The following is a 14,505-nucleotide window of genomic DNA, read 5'->3' on the forward strand; positions in this document are numbered from 1 at the left end:
GACCTTTCTGCTTTCTGCTCTTAGAGGATGCTGAATAATTTGTATATATTCTATATGAACACTCAGTGAACATACAAATTATTTGGCTTCTCGTTTCAGCAAAGATGCCAAAATAGGAGAAGACAGATTTTCTGTGTGCTCTTGCTGTAAAAACAATGTAAAAATTTCCCTGGAGTCTCACTTTAAGATAACTTCAGAAAGCCATGAGGTTTTCTAGGCCATAATTCTTCCTGTGGTGATCCTTTAGCTTTTTTTGTTGTAATGTGCCAAGAGTTTAGTCTAAATATGTGTTGTTTAATGAGTTGCTGTTTGTATTCAGACTCATGAACCAGTTCAGCTCCCTAAAAAAGACTTTGCTGATGGGTGTCCTCAGATGCCCTGGGATGCCCTTGTGCTTTGTCACCCAAGCCTGCAAAGACAAGCTTTTTGAAATTTTTTTTCAATTTTTTTTTTATCCTTCTGTGCATTCGTACCGTTGTAAGTGGAGCAGGTAGCTGAGCTTGTAGTTGGGATCACCTTATGTTTTCTGTTATAAGCAACAGGGAAAATGCTTTATCATTTTATTACACCATCATCTTTGAGCTGATGTTTTCCATGCCACGTGTTTGGCACAGCTGGAAAGTTCAGCTGAAATAACTCAGCTGTCTCTCAGAATGAGGCTACTGAAAACGCAGTTGTATCCCTGTTTAAAAAGAAATTATGAAGTTTCCCACACTGTCTTGTTGAAATTCTCTAGTTCTTCAGCCTGCTGTGGCTCCTGCTGTTCTGTGAAATCCCATGGCTTGCTCTGATGTTCTGTGGGGGCTGTTGGATGCTGGTCAGTCCTACCATGGCTTTCCTGTCCTGCCTGTCAGGTGCCCTCTCCGCACAGTTAGTTGGGATCCAACATCTCCAGGAATGTAAGAACCAAATAGGATTTTCTCATCAGTTACTTCTCCACAAAGAGATTGGAGCAAGGACAACAGACCAGGGAGCAGGGAATGTCTCCTGTACTCTTAGGAACCCCTTCTCCTGCCAGCCACCAGACAACAAGAAGGAGCAGTAGCCTGGTCTGGTGCATGGCAAGAGCAGGAGTATTGGAGGTTGAAGTGGTGGGTACTTGGGACAGCAGAGAAAGGAAGGGTTTACAGCCTGCAGGGAACTCCTAAAACACTGGCACTTTAAGATTTTTTAAAGTGCTGTACGATTATAAAAGTCAAGCTGCCAAAAGTTAAAAAAAAAAAAAATAACATTGGGTTTTCAACGTTAATTCAGGTCTCCTGTGCAGATGTTATCCTTAATTATATAATTATATCCTGGCTCACTCAGAACACAGCTGTCTATGTAGTGGAGAGGGAAGACTGAGATTTAGTCTAATTTCTGTAATGCAAGGCATTCAGCCTTCTATGAGTAGTTGCAGAAGCTGTAGAACATGTGGATAGGAGAGAGGAAAGGAGAGGAGAAAGAATGGTCTCCTGGTTACAGACACTGCGAGTTCCTCCTGAGGAGGTGGTTTAACACTGACCAGTGTGATGCTGAGCAAGTCAGATCAGAATTTCACAAACACATTTAGGTCTCATGGGGTGGATATAAAGGATATCCTGCTGCTGGGTGTCAGCAGCAAAGTCAGTGGAGTTGTACTGTGAGCTTAACAAATGTTCTGAAAATTCAGCTTAAGGTATCTGGAGTACAGCACTGGGAGGTAATGGAAACTGGACATCATCTTTGTCTGTTTTCTCCCCTGTAAAATGATGTAATACATGCCAAATATTGCAGAGATTCTCTGAATATGGAAGTATTACTTGTAAAATACTTAGAAATATGGTGATATAGGAAAAAATCTTGTGGGAACATTAGAAAGCCAGTGTTCACAACAGCAATCCTGAGATGAAGTTGAGAGACAGTCCTACTTCAGCACTTACCAACACGTGGATTCAACCTTTTAACCTTGGTATTCTTTTAATAGATGTTACATGAGTATGAGATTTCATAAACTATGTCATAAAAATAATAGCAAAATAAAGGGATTGGTCCCTTACAGGAATAAAATACCCTGTAAGTAATGATGATATAGGGCCTGTTCTTCTCTGGAATTTCTCTGAAACTCCACTACTTTAGATATTTTTTCGTTGGAGGATTATTATTCACAGAGAAAAAACCACAACTCAAACATAAATTATCTAAATCCATTCCTTTTACTAAAAACTTCCGTCTTTCCTAAGACGTTTCAGAACAGGAATATTTCTTCAAATTTTGGCTCAAAATCCAGGTTATATTTTGAACAAAGGAGTCTGTAGTACAGTCTATCCATCACCCTGCTTGCACATAGTGCAGACGTGTCTTCTGACACACCGTATGTGAGCCATCATTTATACTTTAACTTGTGAAACAGCATTCATCAGAATTATCTTCGGCGTTTTCCTGCAGCTCATCTGACATGTTCCAAGTTCCGGTTTCTCCTCAGGACAATCTTTTTTTTTTGGCGGCGGTTTGTTACCTTACAACTGTGAACCGCATCTTGCTCTCGGTTACGTGGATAAAACCGTGGAAATACGTTTTGGGGTTTTTTTTAAAAAGGAATTCCTTTCCATTTACAACACAGCATAAGAATAACTTTGCTCTCCCGGCTCCTTGGAGCTGGTCCTGGCCTCGTGCTGCCTAATCCTGTGAAGGGGAAGACAGCAGTTGTTATTAGAGCAGGCACGCAGGAGGCTGACGTGTCTGTATTTAGGTTAGCTGTAGCCGTCAGTTATATAGGTCAAACGAAGCTGGAAATTCAGTAGGCCTGTTTGAATATGCTTATCTGCTTACTCATAATGTGTGTTTGCAGGTAAACAGGGCAGGAACTTCCTACTGGCAGCCATGGGAATGAGCACATTGCTGAGTTACAGCAAACTTGTGTGACACACCAGTGTCACTGGCTTTGGTCGCCGTTGAAGTTGCTGCTTTCTGAACCAGTATCTGTGGATGGGACAGCTTCCAGTTTCATGCATAGCCAGGGTGCCATGTCTGGCACAAAGTTCAAAGTTTGCAACTGCTACTTGGAATTAAGTTTCCCTTCTCTTGGGGTTTTCACCCTGGTTATCAAGCCTAAAAAAACTTATCTCTTGTCAATGTGGTGAAGTATTACTAGCTCAACTCCATGGACAAAGAAGAAAATATTTTTGCTTTGAAAAGGAAAAAAAGCTCTAGTAGTACCATGTATTGAGGTGCTTTTGTCTCCGTCATACTTTGCTGCTCTTTGCTTGCTAGGTATAAAATACAGTAGTGTTTCACACTGAGAAACATTACTGAAAACTAAATTTGTGGTTTTTACAACCTGTCAAGACCTGGGTCCTGCAAGGATACTGGCAGATGGGGAATACTGACAGGGGAATGGTCTGGGAAATTACAGCCATTTGATTTTAGACTTTGGTCAGTGAGAGGATGTTTTGGGAGAAGAAACGAAAATTATAAAAAAATTAGGAGTATCATGTTGTTACATAGTCCAACAGCTGCATGTCTTTTGACAGCAGAACAAAGAGAAGATGAGGGAAAGGCTTGAGCAATGTTCCTCCTTCAGGCAGAGTAAGAGCTTTTCAGTGGGGCAGATAAGAGTAGAACACAATGGTCTAGTCTCTAGAGCATTTCTGGACTCTAGAAACTGAAGATAGAATCGTTCAGAACAAGTGCTGGCCATCAGAGCCATGTGCAGACGGTGGTGAGGGGTTCTTCATCGCTTTCAGGAAGTTGGGTAAATATATTTGAAGTGTGGGCTAGTGGGTCTGGCAGTTGACCATCAACCCAGATTGCAGGCTCTCAGCACCTCTGTTCTTGTTGCTAAAAATTCCTTGTTGCTGTGATAATTGGTGCAAATGATGCAACTTCATTTATATTGCCACTTGTAGAAGAGCGTTTTCCAGGCCTCCATGTCTACTTGACCGCTGAGAAATGCAGCATTGGCTGATAAGATGGTTATTTTCTAGTGGAAACACACCTTCCACATCTAATCTCTTTATGACTGAGCAGAAACCTTTCAAAAGCCTCTGCAGATGGATTGCAGCACCTTTGGTGTGACAGTGAGTGCTTGTGGACGACAGGTAGAGAATAAACCGCATTCCAGCTTTGGTGGGCGCAGAGGTTTCAGTGAACGGTGATCTCCCAGGCACAATTAGATCTTGTGACTGGTACATCATCCCCTGACTTTTTCTTTTCCTCATGTCCTTCTTCCTCTCCATTTCTGGTGTTACCAGTATTTGAAAGAGCAGTAATCTCCATTTACCACAGGTTCCCTCTCCAGTCTCTTCACCTTGTTGCTCTGCAGCAGGTATTGCATACCCAGAACTTATTCAGCTTTGTGTTGCACGTAGCTGACCTTTGCAATCTCCCTGTCCCCTTCCCATCAGAGTTAGAAGTCTTCAAGAACAATGCTGCTTGTAATCCTAAATCCAGTAGTAACACAGAGGTACAGAAGAGGCAGCACCTGTTTCATCGGGATGCAGTGGCATTACCCCTCATTTTGCTCATTATATTATGAATGTTTTTATTCTGGGAGACTCAGCCTGCTTCTAGTGGTTTATATCTTCCAGTCAGGTGTGCTTCTTGGCTAAGGCTCTAAGTTTCCATATTTTATTTTAGCGTATGTTGTGATTTGCCTTGGTAAATCTGAAAACAGGAGATGGAAAACTGAATGAAGACAAAAAATAGTTTACAACCAGCTGTGCCAATTACCATTCAGTATTCTGCAAATGGACAAAATGAGGGATTGCAGCTGGATTGTCTTGTCCCTGGAGCTATTTGGTGAGCCCTGCCATTTTTTATCGCTTCCTCATAACTTGCCATCTTTGGTCTGTCATATCTGTACTGGTTTATTCCTGCAGTGGTGTCTCTAGAGGTGGTGTCTCCTTCTGTCTCTCTCCCTGGATGGGAGCTGTACAAGAGACTGGCTTAAAAGCCCAGGCCTATCTAACTTCTTAGGTAGTTTTAAAAGTAGTCTCCTCTAAAAAGCCTTTAGTGATGCCCTTTACAGTTATACAATTTTGAAAATACTCAAGATTGCATAAAAAGTGCTGTGGCCCTCATTAGACACGTTCTTCAGTCATATTCTCCTGTCTGCCTCTCTCTCTCTGTGGTGCTTGGTTTTTTATGCTTATAGTATAAGCTTTTTTTTGGCCACCCGTGGTACCATGAATACTGATCTGTGGCTGAGGCTCTGGATGCACAGTAATACCAACATACCAAAAAATAACAACAGTGGGAACTTAGCATAGGGAAACAGTTTCCAGCCTGGACCCTCTGGTTCCCACCTCAGTGCCAGGAGGTGATGAGGCAGTGTCGGGACATTGCCTGAGCAGTTCTCAGGCTTATTTTCTGACTGCTTATTATGCTAATCAGGAGTTATTTCATCCTTAGAAGCCCACCCGTGAGCACTGCGGGTTTAATCACTGTAGCAGAGAACAGAGGGTGCCCCCAACCTACAGCTGCGAGTTTGAGCTCCCGAATCTGGCAGGAACTTGCGGTGCCTTCCCTCCCGGTGCCTGATGCTCCTCGGGTGGCTGCTGGTCTCCTCCCAGCCTAAAAAGGGAAGTAATTGCCTTGGAAACGCCGCGGAACATCTGGGTCCAATCAGGCTGAACATCCCTGGCAGGCCGAGCATCGGCGGTAGCATGGAGCCTTGGAAGGGGCTGTGCTCCAGAGCCTTGGAAGGGGCTGTACTCTGGAGCCTTGGAAGGGGCTGTGCTCCATAGCCTTGGAAGGGGCTGTGCTCCAGAGCCTTGGAAGGGGCTGTGCTCCAGAGCCTTGGAAGGGGCTGCGCTCCCGCCGCTGTGGGGGTTGCGTCAGGGGAGCAGCCTCCCGGGGCTCCCAGCGTGGTGGTGCTGCTGCCTCTTGTAGCTTGCCAGTGACAGACAAGCTGCAGAACAAAACCACAGGGCCTGAGACATAGCTGAAAGCTGCAGGGCTCGGAGAGCCAAACCACAAGGCTGAGAATTTCAGAAATTGTAAGCCAGGAGAACGGTTTTTGGTTCTTTAGGCCTATATGGGGCTTTGCCTGCTGTATAGGTGGAATTGTGAGAGCTGTCTGCTGAGACTGCACTGTTCTCCCTACAATTGTTTTAGAAACTACAGATTACCCCAGGTGGCCTTCAATAATAATGTCAGGGGAACTGCCTCGAAAAGTTACAGAGAACACAGAGCAAATAGAAATGAGACAGAAGGGAGAAGCCAGAGCAATTTCAGAGCAGTGTGATAGCTGAGGAAACTGGTTAGGGAGATAGTCATGATGAGCAACGGGAGAAACAGCTACATAGAAGGGACCAAAGCAGACAGGTTGTATTTCCAGCTAGGAATAGGGACCCCCGTTTATTTTGCACTGGCATTGAACTAGCTCAGGGGAGCCCAGGTGTGGTCGTGGTGGTTCACACAGCGCTGGGAAAATGGGCAGCAGTGGAATATGTAGTTACCTCCTTTTGGACAGTTCCAGCAGCAGCAGGGAATGAAAGTCTCGAATGTTTATAACCTTTCTTCTTTTTCTTTTCTCTTTAATGTTTTGTGTGTAACGTAAAAACCATGTAAAACCTACACAAATCCCAGAACTTATATGGAATCTCCTATGGAGTGTAAGTCCAAACAAAAGACATCTTTTGTCCACTTTAAATAGCTTTGCAGACCTTTGGTTTTGAATTGTTTGCAAAATTTAGGCAATGCCATATTTAGAGTTGCATGTGAAATGGTAATTGAACTTATAAATTTATTTTAGTTTCAGGGTCACACACTATTTTTCCAGGGTGTGCCTGCTTAAGCCTATGATAAGATGGTTTCACTGAATGAGTAGCTGTTCAAGACTTTTGTTTATCATCTTCATTTCTGTGAGACTTGGAGCATGCTTAATGCAAGTGGAATCTGTGATTTTATTTAATTTTTTTCCCCCTCCTTCTGTGGAACTGAAAGGCCTCTATTTCACATTTGCCTTTAGGAAATTCCAAAGGTTTAATATTTATCCAATTTTTAATGAATTTTCACAAGGAGGCAAAACTCAGCTGACATACCAAATCCCTCAAATCCCTCAGTCAAATGGATGTTGGACTTTATTAACATTTATAATGGTTTTTTTCTGGGGTTTTTTTTAATGCTGGGATCATTCATTGACTGAAAGTGTTAGACTGCTTTGACACTGGGCATTCTTTCTAATTCAACTATGATGAAAGAACATGAGTGTCAATAAGGAATTTTTTCCATTTAGGGTCCTGAGAGCACTTCACCATTGTTGAAATGTGAACCTAAACTCACAGGATGCTTGCCCTGGTCATCAAAAGTGTATTGTGTTTGGGCAGTTTTGAGGGGACACAGGATAGCAATGGGGCTTGGCTTTCTTAGACTGCTGGTTAGGATGACGGTGTGCGTCCTCCTCAAGTTTGCTGTGTTAATGCCTTTTGTAGCACGAGCCATCTGCCAAAGTTTCAGTTTCAGGATATGAAATTCAGCAGCTAAAGATATCCGTGGGATTGTTCCATAAAAAACCCTCGGTAAGGTGTTTGGCAGCACGTGGTGTGAGAGTTCACAGGAGCCGAGCGCAAGGCTCCGAGTACAAGGAGCGCGTGAAATGCAGCAGGCATGGACTGCGGCAGAATTCCTGCTGATAATTGCAGGGGTGATCACTGCTGGGCAGGGTAAGCTCCTGAGGATTTTGCAGGGGATCACCAACATTTTCAGCAGTGCCCTGAAAGCAGCTGTAAATTCGCTGTTAAGCTGCAAACAATCCAGAACTGGTGTAAATAACGAATTCCAAAATGTGTGGGTTTTATGTAGAGTGTAGTGTCTGTCTCTTTTGCTTGTCAGGGAGATCACAGGGAAGATGGCTCAATGCTGTGAGAAGGAGGCATTCAATCAGATTACCTGCCCAAGCTGCTGGTTAGCAGATTAAAAGTACTGCCATCCTCCCTGTGTCCTGCTCTGTATTAACCTAAACAGTAGTTGAACATTAGAATGCAAATGTTCTCTAAGTCCTTTGAACAAGAAACCTCTGGTTATTTTGGGGGTACTCCATGCTATACCATGTGAATGGTATACCATGTGGCTGAAGTGCCTATAAGAGTGAAAAGATGGCACCAGGGAGGGGGTTATTCCTGCTGAAGGTCAAGCCTGTCTGTCCTCCTCACAGTTGCTATCCAGACTAGCTCAAGTGCATCAGTCCATGCTGCTGTCGTCTCTCCAGGATGCACAGATCCCCTACAACCTTACACTAGTTCCCTGTGGCATTGAGCAGAGACAGTGGGAACCACTACCATTAGTGCATTTTAATATGTTTTTAAATAAAATAATAGAAATCTGTATTTTGTATGTAACTGTGTTCGTTGTTTTACCTTTCTTTTTCTTTTTTTTTTTGTTGTTACCAGAGTGCCTCTGATGGCTTTTGGAAGTCAGTGGCAACCCGTGTCCCAAGAGAACCTCATGAGATACGTATCCTGAATCCCTACTTCATCCAGGAAGCAGCTTTCAGCTTCATCGGACTGCCTTTCAACAACGGCCTGATGGGCAGAGGGGTAGGTATAAAGCAAAGGAAGCAAAACCACAGAGAAGGATGAGACCAAGCAGCAGACTAGGCTGTTCTTACTTTTCCTCTGGGCCTCTGTTGTTGGACATTGAAGGGAAGAGACTTTGGCTCTGTTATGGTGGCAGCACTCAGTCTCCTGCAGACCAAGGCAAGATCCTTCCTGATCTGAGCATTGGGGGTGGGGATCATCAACATTTCAGCAATGCCTTGAACACCACTGTGAAGTTGCATCCCAGGCTTATAGTAGAGGAGGGTAAAGATTGTTTTATGAGGCCTTTGGTAAGAAATTCTGATCTCGCAGCAACAGGTGTTAGATGTAAAAGCTCACAAAAGAAAACAATGCAAACCTCAGTTTTAGGTCATATTTATTAACAAAATACTTTAATGGTCATTCTCATATCTCTCACCCCCAGTGCAACTTTTTGGAGTGTTAGTGTGGAGTAGGTGGTGACTTGGGTTTTCTGGATTATCTCACATTGCAATGCTGTCCTCAGAACCTATTTATATTTGCTCTACGTAATATATCAGCCATTAGAGTAAGTATTGCTTGGGTGGGTAAATTGCTCATGTACACATGTGATATAGTTGTTGATAGAGACCACACGTGACATTTTTGGGCACATTAGCACAGCTGACAAACCCAGAGAGAGGCACTTTCCCTGGACAAGGTCTGCTTGCTCTGCCCCTTCCTTTGCTATCAGCGCAGGAGATTTGCCATGTTCGCAACATGGGTTTGGACTAGACAGAATAGTGACTCATTTTCCATGCTCTAATTATATCACGAAGACTTCAGAAATATTAGAGACATTTGCTTTGTGCAAGTCAGATGGGTGGGTGCCTGGAGATAAGACATTTCCTTGTTAAAATGCGATGTGCGAGATGTGCGGACAGATTCAGCCACATGGAAAGGGCCTTTTGTAAAATGCACTGCCCTGTGTGTGTATGTACATACAGAAGCTGTCACAGGATTCTGGGAGTGCTGGATTTTTGTTCTGGGAGCACTGAATATTCCCATCATCTAGAAAGTAACTTACTTCACCTCTCTGCATTCTCCAGAACTTACCCTTAGAAAGACAAGGTCTTGATTTGTCTTCCAGAAAATCAGGACTGCTGCCCCAGTAAAGGACAAAAATCATCAGACTTTCGCCTTTATTTTTCCCCAGATTTGTTTTTTATTTTTAAACACGTTATTTTAATACACAAGTTATTACTTAAACTGAGAGAAGAGAGAATCCGGAAATGAAAATGCTGTGAACTGAAGTTTATGAGGTTTTGATAGGTTGTTTAACACACACTGGATTGGGAAGTGAAGGCATCTTAATTGAAACCTGATGTTTCACTTCACAAAAGTCCATTTGAGCATTTAAAAATAGTTTATGGGGCTTTAAGGCAGGCAGTCTTTGCCCATGACCCCTGCTAGACTGTGTGAATTGTAGTTTATTCCTTCAGATGGGGCGATGGGAGCTCTGCAGGTGCACGTGTGGGGCAGGGATGTCAATGTACACTGGGCGGTCTGTGCAAGGATGCTGATGGAGGGATTCTGTCAGAGTTTAAAAGCAGAGAGAATGTTTCTAGCCTGTGAGTACAAATTTTACTGCAGACATCAACTGTGGACTGCTGTCATGGAGCTGAGGGGACTTCACATGCTAGTGAATGATGCTGCATCAGTGCAGGGCTTAGAGCTTTGTCAGTGCACAGGCTCCAAGAGGAACTGCTGCTGCCAGTGTAAAGAGGGAAGAGTCTTGGTAAGATCCCGGTGATACAAGTTTGCTACTGACCTTTTTTCACTCAGAGTTTAAATGGGAAGAATGGAAGTTAGAGCCCGTAGGCCAAGAATCCACCGCTCATAAAAGATTTGTGAGACATCCAGCAGGATGAGTTGGGCAGCTAGAGCAAGGAGAGTTGCTCCACAAGACAGTGTGGCCCAGCAGCTGCAGAGCATAGCTGGTTGGGTTCAGGGTCATGCTTTAGAGATGAGAGAGACAGCCTGGAAAACTTTGCGCAAGAAAGAAGCATATGAACATGGAAAGGAAAATGCTGACATCTAGTAAGCAAAAGCACAGCAAACAGTGTCCTGAGTTTCTCCGAGGAAATTGGGTTGGAGGCAGATTGGTGCCCCCGTGCTGCAGTGTGCTGTGGTGTGTTGGACAGGAGGATCAAGGCCGGGGATGCCTTAGTAATCAAGGGCAACACGAAATCCTCATAAAGAGCAGTAATATTCCACTCTTTGGTTCTGATGCCTAAATAAACTTCAGTGCTTCTCTTGCACACCACATATGGTAACAATGTGCTGCCAATTAACTTTGTAATTTGGGGGCTTTTTCGGCAAGGTTGAGGAGAGCTAGTAAAATAGTTTGGGGCTGATCTCAAAGCGTTTTTCCCAGGATTCAATAAAGGGTGAATGTAGTAACATCCTCTGCTTTGATAATATAATTTGGGCCAGATGGTTCTGGAGGATAGTAGTGGTGTGCAACTCAGACCTGCATTTTGATTGCACTTGTAGCACTAGTAGCCAAAAGTCTGAGCAAGAAGCAAAACTGGTCACCCACAATGAACAGTGACTTCTCTCTGGGACTGGTAAAGTTTCAGGAGTTTTCTCAGTCCATTTACTGAAGTCTTAAGAGAGGGAGAGTTGTTCCCTACTGCATGTGGACTTTTTCTTTTCTTGGGTTAAGCAGATGATAAAGAAAAACCTTCAGGATCCTAGCAATGTCTGGGGAAAAATCGTTGTTAGTGCCTGAAGACGGTTTAGCACAAAAGAAATGGTCTAGTAAAGATCCTCTCTCTAATTAAAGAACCCTGTTAAGTGTGGGTGCAGGGTTGGCTTTCTCATTAGCCAAAGGTATGTATGTGATTTTTTGTTCAGGTGGAAGTTCTGTGTATACAGGACTTTGGGCAGTCAAGACAAACCAGACATCACTGGTGTTGCAGCTGGTAGTTCAGGCAGGCAGTATCCCTTACACTGCAGACAGTTTACTGAACATTAGTTCAGGGCCATTGTTGCTGGTGGCACATACACCACTTGGGATGATTTAACTTCTTATGAGAGTAAGGTCTAAGGCCCAAAACTGTAAGCCTTTGATTTGTTCATGTGCTGGAAATGGCTTAATCTATAAAGAGATAAAGCATCCTTCTCTGGGCTTCACCCAGCCTCAGCACCAGCGTGGTGAAGGAGGAGCCACGTGTGGGAGGTGTTACCAGGCTGTGTTAGGCACCCAGCCGTGGATTAGCACCTCTACAGGGTGCTGACAGCCCTCATGAGCTCAGGGATTAACCTCTGATGCTGGAGTGTTAGCACATCCTGGCCCAGGGCTTCTCTTAGCTGTTAGGTGGTTTTGCCTGTGGGCAGTCAGCCTTTCTGGACATGCCAGTGGGAACCCTTTGCTCCTTAGGCAGTTTTCAGCTCCCCTGGGTGGTCGTGACCCTTCCTCTCATGAGTTGCCCTGTTATCAGCAAACTTTGTCTCCCGGGCTATTCTTACTGGACCAACACTCTGTGAAGGCCATGTCTTTGGACCTGTTGGGTCTTTGTGAAGCAGAAGAGAAGTGGGGAATGGCAGGAGCAGAGCAATCTGCCACTCAGTCCTTTCCATTTACATGCTGCTGCTTTTTTTGCACTCTGATGGCATCTTCTAAGACATGTAGAGGGACAGGTAAAGGGCCACTGCAGCTGCAGTCAGTTGAACGTAGAGACGACTTATTATTGTAAAGCTTTGAGTTTGCAAGACAGCACATCTGCTTTGTGGGCTGGACTGTTCCATCCATTACCACTGCAGTGGGATCAGTCCATGAGCTGCTGGGGAACAGCTGCTTGGACAAGTAGAATGGAGCAGGTAAATGCAAACCAGCCGCTGCTTGGTGAAAGCCCAGCCATGTGCTTCTGCACATGAGGGATGCAAAGTGACTGAAGGGAGTTTTTACTTCTCAGCGAAAGAGTGGGCCACGAGCTCCCATTTAGCGTGGGGTAAGCATATATGTGGTTATCACAGAGCAGATAGCACGTAGTAAAGTCATGCCTTTGCTTGCCCTCTGCTAAATGCTTAGGTCCTTTAGAAATACTCCCTGCATGGCACATGAATCTGCTCTGTGGGAAATGGTGAATCAGAGCTTGTGCATCAGGTAGATGTGGTCAGAGATAATTTTGGATTGGGTTAAGGTGTATTGGAGCTCAGCAGTCAGCTGCCAGAAGGGAGTTGGTGTGCAGCTGGCTTGTCATGTCTCCAGCAACCAGCCACTGGCTCCCCGTTTGCTCTGCTGCAGACCACCAGTTCTGCAGGCTCTGTCCCACTCACAGCAAGGGGAGGTGAAGGAAAAGCATTGCAGATGCTCTGCTTTGTCTTTTGAAGCCAAATATTGTAGCTGATTTTGTGCCTGAATGGAGGTAGCTGTGGGAGCAGCAGTGTGCCTTGTAAGTTCCTGTGACAGGGATCACTCCACAGAATGCTAGGCAGTGGTCTGCTCACAGTGAATGATACTAAATTGCTTTTTATGCTGTATTTCCAAACTTTTCAGCTAAGGGGAATGAAGAGCAGGTTTAGGGTTGCTCCTATGTAAACATAAAGAAACAAAATGAAAATACTGTTGAGTGTGTTGTGGTGATTATTATAGCTTTTTTCTGTATGTCTTTTGTTTTGAAAACTTCATTGCTATTTGACTGTAACTGATAAAACTAAGGTAGCAATTTTTCCCAGGTAAGCAATTTTTCAGGTTTTCCCTCAAATAATTTAATATAGTAGTCAGGCCAATTTGAATATGTAGGTGCATTATTGTTTGTAGGGGGTTTATTCTTTAGTAACACTTACCTTTTAATTGAAAAAGGTAACATTTGGAATAGTCTGAACAATCCAATAAGTCTTACCCTGAGCCAAATAAAATCCCATAAATAACTGGAATTCATTTAACATATTAAGGGAGTCAAATATTTCTAAAAACAGATTTACAGCAGTCATTTCCTTCCAGTCCAGCAGGCAGTGACACAGGAATGACCCGGGCATGGAATGAAAAGCAGCAAGAGCTTTTCACATGCACCAGGCAAAGAGCAGTTCCGGCTCAGGTTCAGTCACCAGCACTGGGTCTCCAGCACAATCCTGTGAGGTGATGCTCACCCCCAGTAGAGTCCAGAGGAGGGCTGGTGTTCATTTCTGCTGATGTTACTTCTGTGAGTAGAAGTCAGCCTTTAAAGCCTCTTCAGGGGGACCAGTGGAAGATGAAACATCAATGTCTTGAGGGAAAGCCTTTTATCTTTCTGCTTGCAACAGAGAATAGTGTAGGAGCAGTTAGGAGAATCTGTCCCATCTCTGTACTGCTAAAAGCACTTGTGGTCCCCTGACCTGGTGGTGCAGACTGGCTGTGTTTGCACTGCACAGAGCTTGCAGTGGTCCCTGACGCAGCACAAGACCAGAAGTCTTTGCCTCTCTTGTCTTTATGCTTTTCTCACCAAGATCCACCAAGCATGTGCTCACCTCAGCCATGGAGGACGTGTACCCTTGGAAGGAGCCAGGCTCTGGAGGCTCAGGTAGCCTTTGCCCAGCACTGCTGCAGTGACACGTTGCTCACCACTGCTGTGTTTGCTGCTTCTGTTTGTCACATGGCCTTTTAGTGTCGTCTCTGGCTCATCTGTCAGTCTGCTGCGTTCCCTCAAATGGGACCAAGCAAAGGGCTGATCCCTGGGGAGCATTATATTAGATATTACATTTTCCAGATGTTTGGTCTTAGACAAGCAGGACAGGCTTGAAAATGTGGACTTCTAGTTCTGGACATGTTATGCAGTGAGGTTGCCCTTGTTGTTTACCAGGACTGGAGAGAGGATGATGAACCTGTTATCTCCATGGGCCCCAGCTGGGACAGAAACAATTGACACACAGCAGGCAATACAGAGCTTGCAAGGCCAATTTCAAGGCTTATGGCAGGGAATTGACAGGGGGAGAGGACTGCCGGTGCTTTCTGGGGCTTTGCTCACACTGATTGATGGGCACCTATTCAGGTCCAAAACTCATC

At 44.4% G+C, this 14,505-nt stretch overlaps 1 protein-coding gene across 15 annotated transcripts in view; it reads left to right on the plus strand.

The window, feature by feature from the left end:
• ST3GAL3 (ST3 beta-galactoside alpha-2,3-sialyltransferase 3) overlaps window positions 1-14,505 on the plus strand; it is a 176,061-nt gene that overhangs the window by 141,301 nt on the left and 20,255 nt on the right. For all 15 annotated transcript variants that reach the window (XM_051797235.1, XM_051797216.1, XM_051797281.1 and 12 more), the window contains one exon: window positions 8,352-8,498. In XM_051797235.1, the coding sequence (XP_051653195.1) occupies window positions 8,352-8,498 (147 nt within the window). The remainder of the gene's footprint in view (window positions 1-8,351; window positions 8,499-14,505) is intronic.

This window comes from Manacus candei, unplaced genomic scaffold (genome assembly GCF_025592945.1).
Source record: "Manacus candei isolate 608988 ecotype Guabito, Panama unplaced genomic scaffold, ASM2559294v1 h1tg000005l, whole genome shotgun sequence".
Lineage (NCBI taxonomy): Eukaryota > Metazoa > Chordata > Aves > Passeriformes > Pipridae > Manacus > Manacus candei.